At 55.3% G+C, this 21,787-nt stretch overlaps 8 protein-coding genes across 8 annotated transcripts in view; 2 read left to right on the plus strand and 6 right to left on the minus strand.

Moving 5' to 3' along the window:
- VDBG_03580 (aureobasidin A resistance protein) overlaps positions 1–689 on the minus strand; it is a gene marked incomplete at both ends in the record, with an annotated part of 1,521 nt that extends 832 nt beyond the window's left edge. Inside the window, 2 exons of the mRNA XM_003005581.1 lie at positions 29–177; positions 235–689. Of these exons, the coding sequence (XP_003005627.1) occupies positions 29–177; positions 235–689 (604 nt within the window). The remainder of the gene's footprint in view (positions 1–28; positions 178–234) is intronic.
- A 5,771-nt stretch (positions 690–6,460) lies between these two features.
- On the minus strand, positions 6,461–8,001 carry VDBG_03581 (predicted protein; the record flags this gene model as incomplete). The annotated part of the gene is made up of 2 exons (XM_003005582.1): positions 6,461–7,385; positions 7,439–8,001. The coding sequence occupies 2 exons, from the start codon at positions 7,999–8,001 to the stop codon at positions 6,461–6,463; spliced, it is 1,488 nt and encodes a 495-aa protein (XP_003005628.1).
- A 699-nt stretch (positions 8,002–8,700) lies between these two features.
- On the minus strand, positions 8,701–9,533 carry VDBG_03582 (predicted protein; the record flags this gene model as incomplete). The annotated part of the gene is made up of 2 exons (XM_003005583.1): positions 8,701–9,104; positions 9,452–9,533. 2 exons carry the CDS (start codon positions 9,531–9,533, stop codon positions 8,701–8,703), a joined length of 486 nt encoding a protein of 161 aa, XP_003005629.1.
- An 882-nt stretch (positions 9,534–10,415) lies between these two features.
- VDBG_03583 (predicted protein) lies at positions 10,416–12,167 on the minus strand (the record flags this gene model as incomplete). Its single annotated transcript, XM_003005584.1, has 1 exon — positions 10,416–12,167. The coding sequence occupies one exon, from the start codon at positions 12,165–12,167 to the stop codon at positions 10,416–10,418; it is 1,752 nt and encodes a 583-aa protein (XP_003005630.1).
- A 2,368-nt stretch (positions 12,168–14,535) lies between these two features.
- Positions 14,536–15,128, plus strand: VDBG_03584 (predicted protein; the record flags this gene model as incomplete). Its single annotated transcript, XM_003005585.1, has 3 exons — positions 14,536–14,694; positions 14,794–14,946; positions 15,051–15,128. 3 exons carry the CDS (start codon positions 14,536–14,538, stop codon positions 15,126–15,128), a joined length of 390 nt encoding a protein of 129 aa, XP_003005631.1.
- Positions 15,129–15,953: 825 nt separating this feature from the next.
- On the minus strand, positions 15,954–17,314 carry VDBG_03585 (calcium/calmodulin-dependent protein kinase; the record flags this gene model as incomplete). Its single annotated transcript, XM_003005586.1, has 2 exons — positions 15,954–17,015; positions 17,117–17,314. 2 exons carry the CDS (start codon positions 17,312–17,314, stop codon positions 15,954–15,956), a joined length of 1,260 nt encoding a protein of 419 aa, XP_003005632.1.
- A 1,358-nt stretch (positions 17,315–18,672) lies between these two features.
- On the minus strand, positions 18,673–19,358 carry VDBG_03586 (conserved hypothetical protein; the record flags this gene model as incomplete). The annotated part of the gene is made up of 3 exons (XM_003005587.1): positions 18,673–18,754; positions 18,805–18,991; positions 19,130–19,358. The coding sequence occupies 3 exons, from the start codon at positions 19,356–19,358 to the stop codon at positions 18,673–18,675; spliced, it is 498 nt and encodes a 165-aa protein (XP_003005633.1).
- Positions 19,359–20,413: 1,055 nt separating this feature from the next.
- Positions 20,414–21,787, plus strand: part of VDBG_03587 (conserved hypothetical protein) — a gene marked incomplete at both ends in the record, with an annotated part of 2,905 nt that continues 1,531 nt past the window's right edge. Inside the window, 2 exons of the mRNA XM_003005588.1 lie at positions 20,414–21,488; positions 21,542–21,721. Of these exons, the coding sequence (XP_003005634.1) occupies positions 20,414–21,488; positions 21,542–21,721 (1,255 nt within the window). The remainder of the gene's footprint in view (positions 21,489–21,541; positions 21,722–21,787) is intronic.

Raw genomic sequence — 21,787 nt, forward strand, 5'->3', positions numbered from 1 at the left:
CGAGCAATGGCGGGATTGGCGAAGTGACCGATGCCATACGGCAACCAGGCGAGAATATCGAGAACCGCGTGGGTGTGGGCGGAGAGAATGTTGGACAAGTTGGCGCCGTAGAGGACGTTTTCGAGGGCCGGGAGAACGCGAACCCAGATGTGCGGACGGTACTTGGCGTCGATGAATCTGCGACGCGATTAATACGAATTCGAAAACAGGCACGGAATTGGTGTAAGAGCTTACCGGCTACAGAAGAAATACAGGAGGTAGGTCCAGATGGACAGGGACGGCAGGAAAAATTGGTTCGTCGCGGGCATGAGCAGAACCAGAACAGTGGCGCAGAGTGCCAGAGTCTTGATGATAGGGGCCGACGGCGAGATGGCGAGGGAGAAGATGATTAGGGCGGCAAGGATGACGTATTGAATGTCGAGGATTCGCCAGGAGCGACGACGCAGGGCGCGGATCGAGTGCATGGGGTTGAAAGACGTGTTGAGAGCGGTAGCCTCATTGGAGCCGAGAACGAACCAGGCGTTGGTCGTGAAATTTGCGGTTGAGCGCTTCTTCTGATGGCCGCCCCTGCTCCGGCTGGGCCGGAAGCGACGAGGAATGGGGTTCAGTTTCGCGAAATTCAAGGTGCCGGGCGACAGAAGCGGCACCTTTGGCGGCTTGATTTGCAAGAACGAGCTGAAGTCTTGCATTGTGGCGACGTTTGGCGGAGAGGTTGCCTAGGTGCGCTTGGTGGTGGTTGTGATGGTGATGGATGACGGTCGCAGGAGAAGAAAGGCAGCCCGACAGTTGGCAGCGTCGATTGGACGGGGCAGCAGGTAATAGTAAAAGGCCACCAGGTAGTAGTAAAAAGAGGTGAGCGGCAGGGGTGACGCTTGCCAAGGAGGAACGGCGAGCGCGAAAGAACAAAACGCCGAGTGCACGTCGTTGTTGTGGGCGGACAAGCGGTTGTTTAGTCGTCGGTGCTAGTGATTAAAGCAGAGCGCGCATGCATTCGGGTGTAGCGGCGCTGGGCTCGTGCTGGCGTTGGCGCGGTGGGCTGGGCTGGGATGGAGCTGCTGCTGCTGCTGCTGCTGCTGCGGTGGGTGCTACGTCATGTACAGGGCGAAGGCGTCAACTGTGCCAACTCGGAAGCCGCAAAAGAATCCAACGACGACGACAACCTGAAGGTGTCCAACGCAGGTGTGAGACGACGACAGAGAAGGTCGGAGAGTGTAGGATGCTGTGAGGTTGAAAGGGTCGTCGGGATGGTCGGCGAAAGGGGAGAGAGTGGCGCGGGGAGGGAGACGAGAGGCAGAGCAAAAGGAGAGGAAGCACAATGCAACAGACGAGAAATGTGGATGACTGTACCCATATGTATGATGACCTGGGTCCCAAGTCTGGGTCCAAGTCTGGGTCTGGGTCTGGGCGCGCAGCAGGGGGAGGTGAAGTAAAAGGCAAGCGCAAAGTGGGTGCGCTGCCTACGCTGTGTCTCTGCTCAATCTTACTTGGCCCTTGCCAATGTCTGCCTGCCTTGCCTCGCCTTCTTCGCCTTGTCATCATCGCTCCTGACAGGCCCTCGTTCCCAGTCCCCGTCCCCAGCAGGAGGTACCTACCTGGTCAGCCCGCGCGCGCCCGCTCAGGGAAGCAGCCACCAGTGACCAGTAGACTGGATTAGGTCGTACTGGGGGCCTGACCGCTGCCAGCCTAGCCACCTTGCAGGAAGTGTGTTTGAGCAGGCGCACTGGCACAGCCAGAGGTACTGGGCGAGAGCAATCACAGCGGAAGGGGCGGAGACCAGGGTCATGCCAGATGCCGAGCTACTAGTCCCAGGCCGGCTTGGCTTGCCTGTTCCTTTTCTCCCGCGGGCCCCCCCCCCTAGCTTTTTTTTTTCTCTTCAATTTCCATGGCTTACAGCTTACCCAATCTGCCCACCAAGAAAAGATCTCTCCCCTGTCGTCTGTCTCCTCAGAAACCCCCCGGCCGGCGATTAGGAAGACCCCGAGCACCGCGCGCCCTCATCCGCCCGCGCGCGCCTCGTCCCTTCTAGCAATCACCGGACGGACCTTCGGGCACTGGATCGGTCTAGCCCAGCAATGTGATGCTGTTCGATGGCCGACTCTGTTCCCGATGAGAAGGGCAGGGTGTTGTTCGAATGGCCACGCCCGAAACTCGCAACCAGATGTTCATTATCTCGACAATTTACCACAATCATCCTCTCAGGTTACCTTGCCCCGCCCCCAGTTCATTCCCATGTTCATCAAGGCCACCTAAAATAGCTTCAGAATCCCTCTCAGCGAAGGACCCTCCAGATCCTTCGGGTCGTGAGCGAAGCGCGATGCGATTCGATGCGAGGTGGATGGGACTGCACCTCAGAGCACCAGAAGCGAGATGCATTATTATTGTTGAGTGAGTGACCAGCGTTTGGCGCCGGAAGCCACGGCTCGAGTCACAGTACAAGGCACTGCAGGGTTTTGGGTACCCTGGTCGAGGCGCTAGGTAACAAGGGAGCGCGAAGGATTTCACCTCGCCTTTACCTTTGCCTCACCTCACCTCACCTCGCGTGCACCCTGGCGCCTGGGTCTCCTAAGGAACGAGTCCCTACCTGCCGATAATGTTGAACCGAACCGAACCCGAGTTTAATCGTCGGGCAGAAAAGCTTGCGCAACGGCCCATGCCAACACCCAAGTCAACCGAATTGCCATTGACATGAAAACAATTTCGATCTCCCGCAAGGATACTGTCAGACCTGTCAGACCTCATCTCGAGCTTTGCTGATCTCCCAGCTGACGGCAAAACATCCGGCTTTGCTCGCGTGTGAATCCCCAGAGCAATCTCCCTATCGGCCCCCAGCCAGATCCTCAGAGTCCAAGGTTCCAGGCTCCAACCATACTGAGGATCCGAACCGTAGCGCAGGCTTGCCGGATACTTCTTTGCTTGCTGACTACGAGACCGCGCCCGCCGAGCCTCCAGCTGGAATTGGCCTGGGGTCGCCCCGAAACCAACGACGGCGATTGGTGAGAGCCCCCTGTTCTTGGGACAATCATTTCGGTGAAACGCTGGGCATCCACCACACACGCGACTTGGGAGGGTTTGAGGCCTCTCCTTCATTCATCGGAATTTGGGCACACAGCTTTCAGTACTGCGTGTCAGAACGCGAAATACGGGCGCCAGGGTACGCGTAAATGGCGATGGGCGCCGGCTGATTGACGAATTTTACGATCCACGGACTTTCGCGATGTACGGACTTTCCAATCACCCAGATGACGGTCCATCGGCGTCATCCAGCCTGTCGTTCAATCCCGTTCCGCCGCCTCGAATCCACCTCTGCCGTCTTCAGCAGCGCGCACCCGGCGCTCGCTGGGCTGTTGTGTTGTCAGGCCTGCCACATGCTCCATCGACAATGGAGCTGAGCATTCTTTCTCTCGCCTCTACCCTGCCTGGCCGTCTGCTGAGTCAGGCGAAACCATGTCTTCAGGTCCAATGATGCCGCGGCAACAGACCTTGCACCAGGCTTGGATACCTTGGCTCATGTACCTGTACCTTGGGGCTCCATGCTCGTCCGATGACAAGTCCTCCCTCCCCGACCGCCGCCGCTGCAAGCTCCACATCCGCCGACAAGGCCCTCTGCCTAGTGCACAGTAGCTCGTCCTTGCATCGCTGTGTCACTGGCATGCATTGGGCCATGTCGTCATTCATTTTGAACGTCGAGCTCATCCCTGGTTCGCTGGTATGAGACAAGCTGCTCACGAGACGACTGCACTGCATTTTCGTCCCGCATCGTCTGTACGGCTGGTGTCAAGGCTGCGACGTTGGATGGCGCCACTGCCGGTTTGGGGCACCAACTGCCAAACCAACACTGGCGTGCGCCTTGCGGGGATGCTCATGCGACGACGAGTTTGACGGGCGGCGGGGGCGCGTTGAAGCGCCGACGACGCTTACCTACATGCTGAGGCAACCTAATCTGCAGCCAAGCACGCGACCTCGAAACACGTTGCGCCTGGTACAACCGTTGTCGTCACAGCCTCTCGTCAACAAGATAATGACATGGGTGTTTGACGCACTCAGCCATCCATTCGTCATAGTATTCCCCCAGTTTTGAGGCTTGGCCTATTCGAGGCGCAGAGGATTGTGGCTCGATGGGCGGTTTGACTGTCTCAGCCCCCTTTACTTGCCAGCAGCTCAAGGCACCAGCGAAGGGGGCGACGTCGTGCGTCTGTCATCCAAGTTGTGCACGCATCCTGACCATGGTGCATAAATAAATCATCGATCGAGCAGTATCGGCGTGGACTGATTACCACAGCCGTAGCTCGAGCTCGGGTTGCTCGCTTTCGCTTAGCCGGAGAGCACCACGACGCGTGCGAAAGTGGGAGCGCGGGAAACGCGAGCCCACGCGCGGGGACCGGACCTGTGAAGTTCCCGAGCCCGAATCACCTCCAGATGCGAAACGACCTCCTTCGCTTCCAAACAACAATGTGAGCACACCTACCAGAAGAAGGCCCCTGTGACCCCGCTACTGCGCGCACTTCATCTCTTGTTCGCCGACCGCCGCACTGCCGAGCGAGACCTGCGTTTATCGTTGCAATCCGGGTCGCCTCTACTGCTCCGGTCGGCGATCGCACGTAGATTCAGGCGGTCAGGCAGACAGAGTGAGCAGCCACAGAAGAACAGCGAATCAAACAAGCGCGCTCGGCTCCTAAGCACGCGACAGGCATGAGCATGTGTTTCGTCCCACCCGCGCTGGCCGTATCATTTGCAAGCGTCGGTCGGGCGCTGTCAGGAATCCAACTCTAAAATCATCGTCTGAGGTGATGCGGGGACTCTAGCTCTCCTTGTCTTGGGGCAACGCATGAGCCCAAGCCGTCGATCGGTGCGAAGAGGCGGTCGTCCAGTGAGAGTTCCGCCTCAGCTCTCCCTCGCCCTCTGATCGGGAGGCAGCCAACCAGCCAACGATGGCGACTCGTTTAACGCGGCCAGAGAGACAGAACAATCTCGCTTAATATCGCGACAATGTGCCATTTGCCTGCCAGAAGCCAAGTCATCTCAGCCTTGGTCCTGTCGTCCCGACACCGCAAACTACCGTGATCCTGCCGGTCACCAACCAGCGACGTCACACAAGTTGACGGCATACGCTTTCAACCTTGACGCCCTGCTGCAGGGAGTCACGCTACACTCCCAGACACTACACCACGGTGTCAGAAGACAACACCGGCAATTGTTGGGCTTGACGTGGGCCCTTATCGGACATCCATCGAACACCGCAGCATCTTTTCCTGCACGGTGACACGACAAAGTGGTGCCGAAGTCCGCTCCATTGGTCATCAGCAGCCCTTTTCTGTCCGCCCTAGCGCACTGCTGCATGCTGCACGTCTGGCGTTTCTGCCGTCCACGATCCACGACAAGCCGTCAAGCACGCCGAGGTATCCGGCCTCAAGTGGTGCCAGTAATTCCGCAGGGATTGTGCGCACCACCGGTTCGACCGGTGCCTTGCTTCCCGCTGGATGAGCGGTCACGGTCGCGCGACCCGGACGGCGTCTTCCAGATGGAGACTTGCTATCCACCTTTTTTTTCCACTGATTTTTTTTTCCTCATTCCCGTTCTACCTTGAACCCGCTTCGACTAAGTCTGCGACTCATCTCCGGGCACCGCCGAAGTAGTGTCCCCTGTGAAGCCCGACACATCGCCTTCTCATAGGGCTACCTGCTGCCGCAGGGTTGTGGCTTGTTTAGAACCATGCGCGCAGAATTTCGGCAGGTCAGGGCTTTGAAGTGCCCAGCCACGCGACGACCACGATGCTACATGGCTATACTTCAAACCACTATGCGCGTTCAGGCCTTGACGCACTCGAGTTCGTGACAACCTTGTGTACAAAGGAATGGTGAAACGGTGCTGCTCTAGCTCTGTTGCTATTCGTTGGCCTTGTTTCGACCAGCAACCTTGTCTGATCCCGTCATGTACACGTTTCGGAACAAGGGTTGTTGGTCTTTGCCGTCATCAAGTACATGGTAAGTCCGGTCCTTCCTGGAAGTAGCGGACGGAGTGAATGTCCTACCGGTACCGGAGAGCACGTGTACCGGTCGGCTCGGCAGACGTTGTCATTGCCGGAAGCTTTAGAGGGCGGTCTTGACCGACCCCGGAGCTGAGTCTGTGGTTAAAACACAAAATGCACCACCTTGCGAGCTCGACATGGGCTTGTCTTTGATGACCACTGCGTATCAAGAGTTGCAGTCATCACTAACTGGGACTGATTGCGTTGCTTCATGTGCGAGGCCCTGAAGTCGAACGAAGATGCATACGCTACATAAATTGCGTAACACTAGAGATGACCGTCTTACAGCAACGTCATGTAGGCCAGGGCTCGCGTCGGTGGAACTTTCCCTCTTTAAATCAAGCCTTTCAGGCTCATATCCTGATGACCTTGCTGATCTTCCATGACCTTTGGCCCGCTTGCCATGTGCTCAATCTCTTCTGGCCGGGTCTGGTCTCACGCGTCTTGTGAGCCATCCCCAGCTCCTCCGGATAAAAAAGGGGCCTCGTTCTCGGATCCGGTGCCATTCATTTCTTGGGCTCTACTTCCCAGCCGAGGTCGTCCTCCTCGGTAAAGTCTCTTCGAGCCTTGCATCTCCTTGTTCATTTGCTTCTGTTCCTCGACCTTTGCATCTTTCATTTGGTGCTCAGTCATCACGGTCCCTTTCAGAACGACAACGCAAGCGCCATCATTCTGTGTCGCGATGAATGTGGGCCAGATGACAATGCTCTCCCCGCTGATGGGGCCGCTAGGCTGGACTGACTGTCGATTTGGCGACCTTTGTGTTTCGCTCGCAGGAGGGACAGTGTTGGGGAACGACTTCCAGTCGTCTAGAGACTCGGGATGAATTTCGAGATCTGCCGTAACCAAGAGGGTGTACCTCTGGAACGTCTCCCACATCTCGCTGATCTCGCGGCAGACTTTCTCCAGAGAGGCGCGGAACGATAGGGAGTCTCTTTGACGGAGCAGTGGTTCGACGCATTTGTACACTCCGTCGACGACTCGTCGTGCTTGCGCCTCTCCATGCTCGTCTGGCGATGCACGGAGAAGCACAGATCGCAGGTGATTCGCTTTTGTTTTGTCTTTCATGTACAAAATCAGATCTGAGAGCTCATTGTCCTCCGTCACGAAATATGTCGGCTGGAACATGTAGAGCTCAAGCTGGCGGGATAGGACGGCGAGGAACGAAGCAACGCGCATCAGCTTTGCCGCGGGAGTATTGGACCGCGGCAGTGGGATGCTCAAGTTTCTTTTCTCGTCTTGTGTCTTCAACCTAGCCCATTTCTCCGGGTCAGACAGGACGGCGTCGTCGAGATCGATGCCAACATGTGCGACCGCCAAGGACCGAGCAAGCTCGAAAATGGCCCGCAACTTGGTGATACTTTGCCCTGGTCAGTCGAACTGCGCACCACTCGTTGGGGGGTCGTCACTTACGCTTCCTTCTGATTGAAGGCGACAAGGGGAACCATGTATTGTTCGATGCGTTTGAGGCTGTCTGCGGCAGAGTTGAGCTTCGCCTGCGTGGCCTGCAGCTCTCCTTTGGCCTTCGCCTCCAGAGTCTTGGCCGCTGCCGTATTGGCGCGCTCCTTCTCGAGACTGCCCTTCATTCCCTCGATGGTCTTGTTCATCGACCTCACCCGCGTCTCCGCTTCGGCGCACGATCTCCCCTTCTCAGCAAGTTGCGTCTTCGCAGCCGTGGCCGTCTTGACGGCGCCCGCGAGGTCCGCTTCTAGTTTTGCATTGACCGCGGCCAGCTGCTCCAGCTCACCCTTCTTTTGTTCGACGAGCTTATCGCTGGCGTCTATTCTGGCGTAGAGCTGCGCAGTACTCTTGCCGGTCTCCTCAAGGGTGATTCGGAGATTTTCGTTGTTTCGCTCGAGCTCCTGCTTCTGGCTGAGGAAGCTCTCTACGACTTCCGTCCCATCGTTCGACACGATTGCTTTGATTGACTGGATCAGGGTCCCTAGAACCTCGTCGGGCCTCGCGATCTTTGCCATGTCGGGGGAGAAGATCGGTCGTTGCAAAGGGCGTGGTACGACCTCAAGTGATGTCGAGGCTGCAACAGAGACGAGACCATGCCGTCCATTATATAGCAACGATACCTGCGCCTCCGCAGCGTTGATCAATGCCGCTCATTCGTCACCAGGCCTCCATTCTTCATGAGTTGGCCAGTTCAGACAGCCCACAGCATGCCAACACGCATCCTCGAAGATGGGTGTCTGCCCGCCTGCCTTTCCTGTCCTCGGTGTTCTCGATTCGAGGCTGTCGGGCAGCACGGGAGTGGTCGTGCGGCATCTCTGTCAGTCATTCCGTACCATCCATCAGGCGTAAGGGGCCGGTTTATGGACCGCCGCTGTCACATGCAGCTGCACGTTGGTGCAAGACGGCCTGTAGGGCCACGCTGGTAGAGCCAGGCGGGCCTATCAGCGTGGAGCGGTCGACCACACCGGTCGAGTGACGACAGCCTTGGAGTAGGCGAGAACCAGGACGACCGGACAAGCGATGGGATTGCCGGACGGTTGCGTCGTCGTTGGTGGGCCTCCCGCATTTTGGGGGGGAGGGGGGATGTCGAAAGGCTGCGGTGTTGTGGGAGTTGCGATTGGCGATCATGGCTTGCCATCTACTCCAGGACACGTGAATGTTGAGGGCCTGTAGACATGGGATGTTCGTGTAGTCGACGAGGATAGTTGAGGAACTCATCGCCGGGCTGCACGAGCTTGACGATGGCGAGCCCCGTGCCCGGTACTAGCTTCGACGATGCTCTCGTCAGCGCTGACGGGGGCCGGGTCGAAGGAGAGCTTGGCCTGAAAGCGGGTGATGAAGCTACCGCGGACATGGCGGGTGCCTATGACCGCCTTGAAGGTTCTCTCGATCGCGGCGGCGCAATCATTGCAAGTAGTGTCCTGAACAGACATGGTCAGGGGACCGGGCCCCGGTCTTTCGCGGCGGAAGGTGTCGGCCTGGCTTTCGACGACGGCCGAGACGGACTTGGCAGCGTCAGCTCTCCCCGAAGCGAACTCAGAGTCGGTGCTCCGTTCCTTTCCAGCGCAGCACGAGTAAGCGAAGGCCTGGGCCTTTGACGAACATTGAGGCTTGAGAGCTCAGGAGTTCGGGCCAGCCTTACCGGCAACTGACTTATGAGCTTTGCTCTTCACGGTGCAGCAAGTCTGGTTGGTTGCGAGGTTCTCAAGCATGCTGCGGCAGATGCACTTGGCCTTCGCTTCTCCGTAGGTGACATCCGTAGTGGATTACTAGGTAGGGGGTAGGAATGGAACCCAATTTTAACCCTCCATAACCCTTATATACATCCTCTCGCAGTCCTGAGCCCTGAAAGAGCCCCCTATCACGTGGCTCTGCAGGTATCTCCTGACAATAGGCCAGACTTCACGTCGCAGATCTCGTCGAATCAGCAGCAAATGTGCTTCTCAATGGCGTCTGAGACGCCACTAGGCCTTGGAGAGTCCTGGACAATAGTCGCGGGACGGTTGCCGGCCGTGGGCTGAAGCGAGGACCCGCGGCGAACGCGCATGTTGAGGTTGTGTTCAGAGATGATTAAAGGCTGATTGTGATGAAGACTTCAAGGTTTCATCCGGATCTTCGCAACATTGGGCGGAAAATAAGGACATGTTGAGTTGTTCGGTGAATTCAGTATATGAATTCGAATCTAAGCTTGAGCACATCGCTATGTGGAAGTACCAGGGGCTGATTGCCCCGGGTTATTGGAACGGAAGGCTATCACCGACGCTAAGTCAATGACGCACAGCAAGTAGAAGGAAATTTGTTATCTTGGTAACTCTGATTCGAGAGTTCTGTCCTGTTGTTGAGCTGCGGCTTCTGATCACAACTGCCAAGGCCCAAGGTAGGACCGAGGTGAACGTGGATTAAATCTACCTCGGCAGGCACCAGGATTGCAAGGCACTCGTACCACTTGAGGTTTTCGACGGTCTCAATGATGAAATTCGAGACGTAAAGAAGATGAAAAATTTTCCAGTCCCTTTATACGTTAACATGAATGATGACGTTCAAAAGCTAAAGGCTTTTATAGCGAGGCACTGACAGCGCTTCTGCAAGGCTTGGACTTCGTGACAACTTATTTGGTAGCTTGCCCCTGATCGAAGCGCGTAGCTGTTTTGGTAGATTTGTATTGGAAGAACACTGTTGTTGCCCCGTGGATGCGCACAAGGTGCGCTTGTTGATCCCGTTGCTTGACGATTGCCCGTTGGTCACCTAGGTCGTGCAACAGCTATGTGATTTGTAGTAGCATCTGAAATGGCGTGATGGACAGATCGTAAGTTTCAGGCATGCTGCATCCATACTCGCGCAACCAGAGAAAAGACAACGAACAAGACTTAAATATACTACGAAGACTCTAAGCACCCTAGAAACCCAGATCGGCCGTTATGGTCATAGTCTAGCAATCAACAGTATCTCTATCTCCCATTGCGCCTTGATCCATTACAATCTGAGCTCTCAAATCAAATCCTGAGAGAATCGAAGCGATAGAAATGGGGGCTGTGGTACTGCACCAGACAGTGTACTGCTCGACCAAAAAGTCCTTGGCAGAAGTCTTGGGCTCGTTCTTCATCAACTCGACGAGAACGTGAAACGCGATCTCATCCAGCCTATCGCCAATCAATGCCGCGCAAGATGAACAGACTTGCGACTCAATACACCAGTTTGCCACTTGAACGAGGAGCGATGCCCATTGTACAGATGAAGCATTTGCAACCGACGGGCTGATTTCGATTGCCGAAGTGACGCTGTACTGTGTGTTTAAGATCTTATCGGCAAGGAGGTCGTGGCAGTTTCCGCAGATGTCCAAGCCCCTCAAGACCGAGTCCCCGGACAAAAGGCGCTTATCCATCACGACTTTGTAGGTATGTTGAGTGCGTGACTTTGTTTGTCGAATTCCGTCGCTATCAATGGAGAGCTTCCAATATACAACAAGGTCGCTGTGAGTTATGTTGTATTCTTGGTAGACCCGTTGCTGGCGAGAAAAGGCCATGATCTTGCCGGCATCTGGATGCTGCGACCGTTTCAGCAACTTCGAGTACTTGATGTATCGCTCTAAGCTCCGGTAGCGTCCGTTGAAAGGGGCCCAGCAGCCGGTCCCGAGGGCCGCAGTGTCTCCATAGAGAGGAACTTCACCCTCTTTCAGCAGGTTGATTCTCTCTGCGATTGAATCCATCCCGGAGTGTGCCAGGACAGTATGCCAGTTGTCCAGGGAGCCTCCCTTGACTTCAGCGTATAAAATATTGGAAACTCGATTTTGGGAGCAGATGTCGTAGAGAACGTCGTGCGAGTTAGCAACGATCATCGAGATGAACATTGATGGTTTTCCCAATCGGTATTGCTCGCTGTTCTGATAACCGTAGGGTCCTTGTCCGCCACAGTCACCTACGGCCAGACGGATACACTCTTCAGGGCTCATTTCAATATCCCCGAAGCTGAATGCTCCATGCTGCTCTCTAATCCACCGTTCGTGCTGCATTCGGACAAGTTGCTGGATATCATAGCTGAGGAGAGCAGCGAGGGCGAGACCGCGCATACCGTTCTCAGGAGATAAAAGGCACATCTTTGCAACTCCGAGAGAGTGCTCGAATGCGTACTTGAATTCTGGACGGCGATCCATATCATAATCGACACTGCTGAGCATCTGGAGACAGGCAGCCTCGTCCATGACAGCATCGGGAATGATCTTCTTCATCATCCCATGCCAAATCCAGGCTGGGCAAGGGGGTATGTCGACAACTTGAAGTCCATTCCATCGGCTTGCTATCGCAGCGTAGTCAGGATGGAGTTTCCAAAGTTTGCCTCCAAGGGTTTTAGGACCGACTTCAACAGCAGAAGGGCGACATGCGCTCCTTACAGTCATCGTAAGGCCATGACATGGAGTTTTTTTCGTCGTGCCGCGAACCTTTTCGTACATAGCGACAGCGACCAATGCGTCTTCAAGCATCTCGTCGTGCTGTTTCAGTTCCGGTAAACTGTTCGACAAGAACCTCCATGTCGATATCGCGCCGCACGATTTAAAGTGAGCTTTTGCGGCTTCCAGCGTCGCCGAGGATTCCGTGCCTTGCAGTTTGAGCCAGTCCAATACCAGTGATAACCCTTGCACCTGCTGCAGATCAACTGAAAATAGAGGGGTTGCATGGGTTGGCATGTTGGAATCGTCCAAGGGCGGTGCCCAATTTGCGAAGTGAAGAAGAAACTTGGTGAAGAGGAGGAGTTTGGCGTGATACACCTATTAGTAGCTCAGTCAAGGCGCTGTTTTATCTTCTTTGTGTAAATTATGAGCGACAATCCGCACACTAAGAGGGAACTTCTCCTCGTGTTTGTTATCCTGAATAGCTTGGACTCAGACACTTCGAGCAGGGAACGGCTTCAAAAACAAAATGGCATTGGCCTTAAAAAGTGGCAGACGTTGATTAGGAAATTGTGAGACAAACAACGCATCATGACGCAGTTATGCTTTCCTGAATCTAAAATACGAACTCGTTATCAGTATCTTTTGCCAATAACATTTCTGGGCTTTGGCCCATTGTGTTGACGTCGTCATGGAAAGTCGTCACGGTGGAGAAATTCAAGCAATGGCGTGAGAATATACTCTGGAACCGGGCTGTAAGCAGGAACCGCATGTCATTCGCGGTAGCGTTTCTTGAGAGCAACGACCTCATGAGTAGCCTTGCCAGGTATATGTGTGGTTGCGGCCTAAATGTGGTCTTCGCCGCACGAGAAGCAGCACGGCTTGCTGGGGGGAAGCACGAGAACCTTGCCGCACAAGAGTAACGGCTTGGTGGCGTTGATGTTTGCTTTGCGGCGGCCACACAGGCTGATTCGGCATCCAGGGCTCAGGGCTGTTATCGCGAGCCCGATGGATAGATTCAAGGTGAGACATTTGGTGTGCGCGCCTCTCCGAACAATTTGGTTCTGCTTTAGTCACATCTGAGCCAGCCTCGCTAGAATGCTGGCGTGGTGCGCTGGAGGGACCAAGTTCTAAGGCCGGAACACGGCTTGACATGAGAACATACGCCTTGCTGTTCTGGGCTCCTATCAGGACGTGGAGGTAAGAAAAGTGAAAATGTCTTCGCAGGTGATATGCGCGTGCATTTGTTAGGTACTTAAGTATGGGGGGAGACTCCATCTGGCCCTTCGCAGCCCTTATATACGCGCTCTCGTAGGCCCCTCGCCAGCCCCCTGTCCTGTGGCTCTGCAGGCGCCTCCTGATACTTCTTCATTGAACCCTCATCCCTTTAGCGACTATTGAGGATCGGGGATCTTCTGTAATTATAATAAAATTCAGGGGGGGGGTAAATGAACTTCGATTTACTACTCCCTTCTCTCTTCGGGTTTAGTAAGTTTGGAATCGGATGTCGGAGGCTACCTCATAATGAGGTATCAAGGGCGAGGCAGCTGTATCAAAAAAAGCCAGAAGTACTGTTCTGAGGCCTCTATTTGCCATACCTACTTAAAATTGATACACATGCCCCCTACTTACCTGTCAATCAACGATTGAATTGCGTCACTGAGATTGATGTGACCACTCTGGAGCTGCTGCATGACGCTCGTGACACTCCTCGACAGAGAACTGGATGAAGACCGTCATACTGAGCGTCTCTGTATGAAGCAGCTAGACAAAGCTTCTCGGTCCAATACTGAATCTGGACATGAATGTGCGCTCAGACTACGTGAGCATCCGTGGTGAGCACTCAAGATACGGCGCTGCCACCCTTCGGCACCGCGAGACAGAGCACGGTACCTATGCAAGCTAAAAGTCAAACACAAAAAGCGAAGCTTGAATCATGAAAAGCGCATGTGATTCAAGAGTTGTCCGTCTGATGGCGAGCCGAGTCTGTATAGTAGCATGCTTGATTGAGCGACTGGAAGGGTTGAAAAAGGTGAACCACATACACTACCAAAGTGCTCATGCAATGCTACTCTCATCAACTTGTATGGACGGCGCATCATTAAGCCGGGAACATATGACACAGATGCCGTGTTGCTTGCCGCGCGAGACTTATTCGCATGCCATTGGACGTGGCCCCTTCAATGTGGTAAAGGGTTTCCTTTTGGGAACAGAATAATACCGTTGCGCTCCGTCGCAAAAGAAGCAGAGGCCAAGTTTGCCGTGACACTGTACTGACTGATGCTGAATAAATAGAGCCCCTGAAGCTTGTGACGATGACAAAACTGACTAAGTATACGAGCTCGTGGGGCGGTCGGCCTGAGATTGCTCCGCACGAGGGCTGTGTCAATGAGTCCAAAGCGCGTGGCCTGTCGATCGAGCCAGCCAACAATATCGACTTCTTGGCAGCTTCTAGATAGAGTAACAAGGGACAATCTTCAGGGTCAACCGACGTTCGGAAGAAGAAGGCTCTATATTGCAATGCCAACATCACGCCCTTGGCTCAGTCTGAGAGAATGGCAGGTATAAGTCTCAACCCGTTCGCGCCCTTCAAGACTATTGCGCCATTGTTGTACCCATCAGCACCATAGAGCCCCATCTCAAACTCAGCGTTTCACTCGCCATCATGCAGATCTCATCCGTCCTCGCTGTCCTTGGCTTTGCCCTTGGCGTCACGAGCGCCGCCGTGGAGGCCCGCCAGCTCACCGAATGCACCCCGATCCACACCAGCAAGACCACCTGGGGTCAACACCCGATCTGCTGCGACTACTTTGGCCCTTCCGCGGTACGTCGTGACCTTACCTCCTGTCGTTCTGCCAGACCGAAAGCCCTGGATAGGGACAGCTCCTCGCCGCGTACCGCTCAAAGCTGACCTGTCATGCAGTCCATGGAGAACTGCTGCGATCGTTCGCCCAGCACGCCGACCGGCGGCGACTACTGCGGCACCCACTTCGCCGACAAGGACTACCCCCGCGCCATGCCCTTCATCCGCACGTGGGCACCCGAAGCCCACCTCTGCTGCAACGGCCTGCCCGAGGTACGTTTGAGCGTGCGGCGCGCGCGGGGAACGCAACTGCCTGCCACAGAGCGCCCCGCAGACGTCTGTAGAGTAAGGACTTGCATGGCTGACAATGCGTGTAGCTCAAATGCTGTGACCGTCTGGGCACCGACAAGACGGGCAAGCCCCTGTGCTCGTCGATCGGACCCCTGTCGCTTTAGGCGCATCACGTTGATAGAGGGAGTCGGGACAATCGTGACGAGGTCTGGTAATCGGAACCGGGTGCTTCTATGAGTTTGGACTCCTGAGGAAGCCTGATCCGTCTTTGCAGGCTCAGCCGTGTCATGTATTCTGCTCTTCAGATGCTACATGTGAATATTTCCAGACGTCATGATCAGCCGACGTCATAGTATATAAACCCTAGGACATACGCCGAATGACCGTGATTCAAATCGCTTTGATGCTATGCCTAGACCGGCTTGAAGTCGTTGCGTTATAAAGGTTGGAAGGCCGGGTGGGCATGGGCAGTAGTACTGTGTTGCGGAAGCTCGATAATACTTTGTCGCATTAGAACAGATGCAGACGAAAGACGAATGACACACTCGAATACATCGGAAATACGCTCGGTCTGCGTGACGTAATAAGAGGTGCCTGCATAGGTATAAAGAAATTCATTGACTCCTCTGTCCCATAATTATCATACCTCGAATCCAGTCGAGACGTACACAACATAAGAAGCGCTCACCATGAACTCTCTCTCTCTCTCTCTCTCTCCATCGTCTCAGCCCCTCTCCGTTGGCTCAAGTCATGTGGCTCAATGGCCAGCACAACCCCATCATATCCTACTGCTGGGCAAGCCCAGTACCTGACCACGCAGGCCTCATATGCTATGCTCCAGGTCAGATTTGCCAACAAGGGCTACAGCCGCCGAACTCGTGCCGTTTGCTACATTGCACATGCGACCGATTCCGGCAGCGCGCCTGCCTTTGTTTGTGTCGCGCTTGATTTCATGCATCGTATCTCCTCAACGCGTTCCATGCTCATACTCATCGCCGCGGCGGCGGTGACCAAAGACCCTTACTCGTCTCGGTGACCCGGTTTTGGGCATTGCCAGGCTGCAGAATGGCTGGCACAGCATCGGTCATAACGACGTCTTGCAACTCAGAGGTCGTGCCGTACCCAGAGTCCTTCTGGGTCAAGCCACCGCCTCCAAGACTTATAGCACTGTCTTCCTTGCGAGTGGCGCCGTTGCCCTGTTGCTGCGGTCTTGCGCCTCGTGCCGGTTCCTTGGATGCGGCGCCGTCCATCAGGTTGCTCTGTCCCTCCCGTAGTTTGTTGATAGCACGGACTGTGTCAATGGCCGCATGCAGGGTGCGCCTGGCATTGAAGTTTTTCTTTACTGTCGGCAGCAGATTGTTCTCGTTCTTCTCGCCTCCTGAAAGCGAACCGGCAACGAAGGCATGCTGGAGAGCCTCATGGGCAGTGGGTCTCTTGGTCGCGTCAACAGTCAGACAGCGGCGGACAAAGTCCTTAGCATCCTCGGAAACGCCGCGCCAGTACTCTGAGGGCCGAAAGTCGTACTCTGCTTTAAGGATGGCCTGCATCTCCTCGAAATCCGAGTCACGGTCAAAGGGTGTGTAGCCGCAGAGAAGGAAATAGGTGATGACGCCGAGAGCCCAGATATCAACAGGCTTGCCGTGGCCCGTCTTCTTGAAGATCTCTGGGGCCATGTAGCCGGGGGTGCCACAGGTGGTCGTCAAGACGTGGAACTGCTCTTCATCCATGATACGGCTGAGACCAAAGTCCGCAATCAACAGGTCTGCGTTATCTTCCGGTGTTCGGAATAGGAGGTTCTCGGGCTTCAGGTCGCGATGGACGATACCATGGTCGTGCAGGTAGGCGACGGCAGAGAGGGTGGCTCGGATCAGGTCAGCGGCATCAGACTCATAGTACGAGCCCTTTCGGCAGATGCGGTCAAAGAGCTCTCCACCCAAAGCCAGATCAGTGACTAGGTAGAGGTTGTTCATCGTCTCGAAGTAGTCGACGAGAGTCAGGATGTTCTGGTGGCCCATTGACACCTTCTTCAGGACTGCGATTTCGTTTCGAACCTAAACGAAGCGGGTGCTGTCAGTCAACTGGATCTCTGAGTAACGCCACGCTTCCTCGCGACTCGGCGCAAAATAAGGAACAGACGGGAAGCAGAATGTACCATGTGCTCGCGGCCAGCCATCAGCCGCTTGTTGATGACTTTGGCAGCATAGTAGCGTCCGGTATCTATGTGGACACACTCTTTGACGACAGAGTATGATCCTGCACCGAGGGTCTTGCCCACTTTGTACCGACACGGCTGGATCTGGGCCTGCTGACGGGCAGCATCAGCACTACGACTGTTCCCGTTGGCGCTCATCGCTGTCGCCATGTGGGGTTATGCCGGTGTCGAGATGTCCAGCGCGAAAACCGGCGACAATCAATGTTGTTCAGGTAAGGCGACGTGCGGATTTCCGTGCCGTCTTGTAGGGCGACGTCAAATCGATCCTAGGTTTGTCGGCGTGGGGAGAGGGGTGAGGTGCCCAAGCAGCGGTGGCGGACTCGGTGGGGCAGAAAGCACAGAGAGCGGACGGGGTATATCGCGCAAGCAAGGACGATAGGAAATCAAGAGGAAAGGTAACTGTTCGACAGAGACGACAGTTGCCAGCAGCGAAGAGCCGAGAGTGTTGGGTATCCAGGGTCTGCGACTCAAGGGTTGGTATCAGAGGAAATTCGCAGTGCAGATGCTTGTGTCTTGGTGGTCGAGGTCCCAGTCTTGACCCAAGACCAAGTAAGTCCCAGGTGCGGGGTGCCCCAATCGCTATTCGGTAAGAGCAGGTGAGCAGGGATCGGCGGTCGCGCCTATCAGCTTCAGGGTCTCGACAACTATGTCAATTTCTGGACTGCTCATCAGACTTGGGAGCCGCGGCCGCACTTAGTACTGGTGACGCAATGTATTAGATTACTAGTTGTCTGTTATCTGATCAATGCCTCATCTCTGGTAAGAGTGGTATGGTTTTCAAACAGTACGAAAGTAGAAGAATCAGGCGCCGCAGCCAGCCCAGGAGCGGAGGATCTGGCGAGAAAGATCAAGCTTCATATGACCCACAAGCTGCTCACAAACTCTAGCGCCTTGTGGCTGGCGAAGCTGAACCAGCGGTTCACTGGTGATTCTGAAGAAAGAAACACGCCCCCGATCGTTCTGGTCATGTACGACTTCAGCTCCGACGTCTACTCTCGTTCAGCCGCAGCTCGAAGCAGGCTGGTCCGGTCACGAGAGGAGAAGTTGGCATGTCCTACATGCTGACCTCGTTTACCATGCTATGCCCCATCACCTCGGGTTTCTCTGTCGCCGCCATTGATCTTGATAGCTATGCCACGACCTCGTGCCTGATGTCAAAGCACGGCTTTAGCCAGCCACAGTTCAGCAGGGTTGACGCGCCTCCCTTCCAATTGCCGACGAGCCCTTTCCATTCTCTGCTTCAACTGCTGGTGGTCGTTAGAGCTGCAGCGTTTGAACGTATCGACCCGACAGGCGGGGTCTCGTCCTGCGCGCCCAAGCCGCCAGACCGCCACCACGCGAGCCTGTGATCGATGAACCATATTTTAACGACCAAAAGTCGCTTGTCTTGTTCGAGGCTCCCTGACAGCTGCTGCGACCGTCTCGCGCTCTCTGAGCTGAGTGCCGCCGAAGACCATGACGGAGACAAGACAACAGCGAGCAAGACTCATGGCTGATCATTCGACCGCCCTACGGGACTGCTTCTTGGAGCTGTGCTGTTTCTTCTCACGCAGCCTTGCCCTGTCAAATGATCTGGCTCTGAAGAAATCATCAGTGGGTGATTGACATTGTCTCCAGTCCACACTCACACCTCTTCGTGCTTCTTCCGCTTTCCCGGCGTCGTTTCACCGGGGACTGACTCGCGATAGATCCGCTGGACTTCCTCAACAAGCTTTTCCAAGTTTTCGTCCGTGTTTGCGTCTCGATGTCTGTGGGTTTGAGCCTGGAACGAGAGAGAATCCGACCGTGAAGTGTAATACTTGGAGGCCCGGATTCCTGGATGCATCAGTTTGGGCAAGGCTGTCAATAGATCTTTGACGGACCATGCCGTGATGGCCTTGGTTTCTGTTCTGGAAGAAGCGAGTGTGAGACTTTGTCGAGACGATGGCAGTGGTGATGAGAACTGGTGCGTACTTGTTGACATGCTGCCCTCCGGGACCGCTGGACGAGCGAATGTAGTTTGCCCTCTGGGTAAACGGCCGGCATCGAATGACTTGTGCCATTCCCTCGCCTCCTGCAGTTCGTCGGGATCAAACGCGGCGTCGAACGCCTGATATCTGATAGACCTTGATTGGACGAGGGCACCTTTCGTGAAGGAAGGAATCCTCCTAGCAGGCAAGCGCAAAATGTTGGAAGAAGCCATCCCTGAGAATATCACTTGACAGATTAGAATGTCCGAAAAGGGGGGGGCCTTTGAGCTGATAGGAGAGGCTTTGGGGCCGATGAACGGATCATTGTGAGGCACCTTTCACCAACGATGCGACGCAGCAGGCTCCCGTTACGCTGTTCCAGCGATGAGACCTAGAAGCGAAAGAATGTACCCCGTGTGTGACGCTTTGTGCACACTGTCAAATGCACGGCCCAATCCTCCAACCAGAGGACCTTGGTGCCCCCTCTTTCCCCTTTAGGTTAGCCCTCGGCAGAGTCGTGCTTGTCTTTTTCTTCACTCTGCACCTACGCGGTACCTCCTCCACCTTTGATGGACGAGAGTGATTGGAACTTGGGGCTCGTCACTTCCGACTGGCATCATCCATCGCACTTGCTCTCTGGATCAATTCTCTCTCCTGCCACTCCTCCCACCTCCACCTCTGTCCCTGTTCGTGATCCACCACAGCCTGGATTCCCAAAGTTTACTGGAACACGTGAATCCATCTACCGGCTTTCCCCTCATGCTCAGGATCCATGGGCCAACGTTCAGACCATACCTAGACCGCATCCGCTGCCCACCCACTCAACCACGCGACCATCCTACGTCTTTCAGGCCGAGCTCTCCTTCGAAATCTCTTTGCGTCCTCCTCGGGCCAGGTATAGCTCGCTGCCTGCCATCATCGTCGACGCAGCCCTCCCTCGGGCTACTTTTTGATCAAGTGCGCCGACAGTTGCTAGTTTGCGACGTGCACTACTTTGTGGAACCGTCGTTGCCATCTCGTCGCGCCCATCACAGCCTCGCCTGCCTCGCCTTGGGCTCCGCGACCACCACGATTGCAGAGCCTTCCCCAGGACCCAAACCCCGCCCTGATCCCCTGCCACCCACCACTTTCCAGCCCGTTCTGCTCTAGATCAGACTCCAGCTCAAGGCAGAAGGATTGACCTCTTGTGCGCATCGTATCAATTGCCAACATCCAACCCCCCATAACAGCGCAAGCGTCTGCAGGTTTTGCAAGTGCGCGTGCGCGGCGTCATCGAGGCTCACTTTCCATGCCAGGTTCGGCAACACCAGAGATCCAGGCCACGGCGGCCGACCTCTCGCCAGTATCCCCCAATCCCGTGCACGCCGTTGCGCCTGTCGTGCTTCCCGCCCTACAAGACACTGCCGACATGCTTGATGCCATGACCGAAATGCCATCGGTTCAGGAGATCAGAGACGCTGGCCTGAGCCTCGTCCCTGTCTCCGAACCTGCCCCGCCACTCGCCAACACGCACAACGATCAGAACATAAACGACAACGATAGCGAGCTTGACAGCCTCGATGAAGCATACAAAGGAGAAGAGGGGGATGCGACAGGCAACCCACTGCAGAATGAACAAGAACAGCCTGATGCCGTCGAGGATGACTACCTCAAGTCCTTCGACTCGCCTGTTCAGGATGAGCTCGACACCGTCGCGGGACAGCATCATGTATCCCAAGCAGCAGACTCCCACACAAATCACCTTTCTTCCGATCTTTCGCAGAACGCTCAAGTGGTTCCCGATGTTGACTCGTCCACGACTCGGCAGCCCCCAGCTGCTCAGCCTGCCTCCCAGCCAACAGCCGATACCATCATCTCCAACGGACGCCCAGAGTCCGCGAACGGCGATGCGCAAGCCATTGACATCTCCCGCCTCGTGGCCGAGATGACCGCCCAGGCAGATGAACATTTCGTCCAGCAGCCCACCCTGTCCAAATCCCAGCCAGAGCCTACCCAGGATATGCCTCCATCTGCGTCTGCTTCGCTACCCCCCAAGCCTCCCGTGACAGACGGTGCTTCTCTTGTCCTTGCGAACCCGGATGACATCCATCTGCTTCACCAGCCGCACGGCGTGCCGAATCATCCCACTCATTATGCAACTGCCGGAGCTGCAGGCAATTTTGCCGATGCTGCCCACTTCCAGCCTCCTCTTGCTCCCACGTCGTTCAATGTCCCTCCTCACCCTAGTCCTGCCGACTTCAACAAGCCGCCCAACGAAGCTACTGATTCCAACTCTCTCTGGGAGGCTTTTAATGCTGACGAGCGGAAATATATGGCGGAAGCGAGATGGGATAAATTCCCTGAAGGCTCCAGGATCTTTATCGGTCGGTCCACTCCCCGATCGATTGTTCTTTGGCTTCCACTAATCTATTGTTAGGCAATCTTTCTAGCGAACGAGTCTCAAAACGGGATGTCTTTAACATTTTTCGCCAGTACGGCCCCTTGGCACAGATCTCACTCAAGTCTGCGTACGGCTTTGTGCAATACCACACCGTGGATGATGCACAAGGTGCCATGCAAAACCTGCAGGGTGCGGAGGTGAAGGGCCGCAAGATTCGTGAGTTCCGCCTTTGTCCAGGCGTAGTGATCATGACTGATGGATTCCAGACCTCGAGATCTCGAA

The sequence above is a fragment of the Verticillium alfalfae genome, genomic scaffold, assembly GCF_000150825.1.
Source record: "Verticillium alfalfae VaMs.102 supercont1.4 genomic scaffold, whole genome shotgun sequence".
Taxonomy (NCBI): Eukaryota; Fungi; Ascomycota; class Sordariomycetes; order Glomerellales; family Plectosphaerellaceae; genus Verticillium; species Verticillium alfalfae.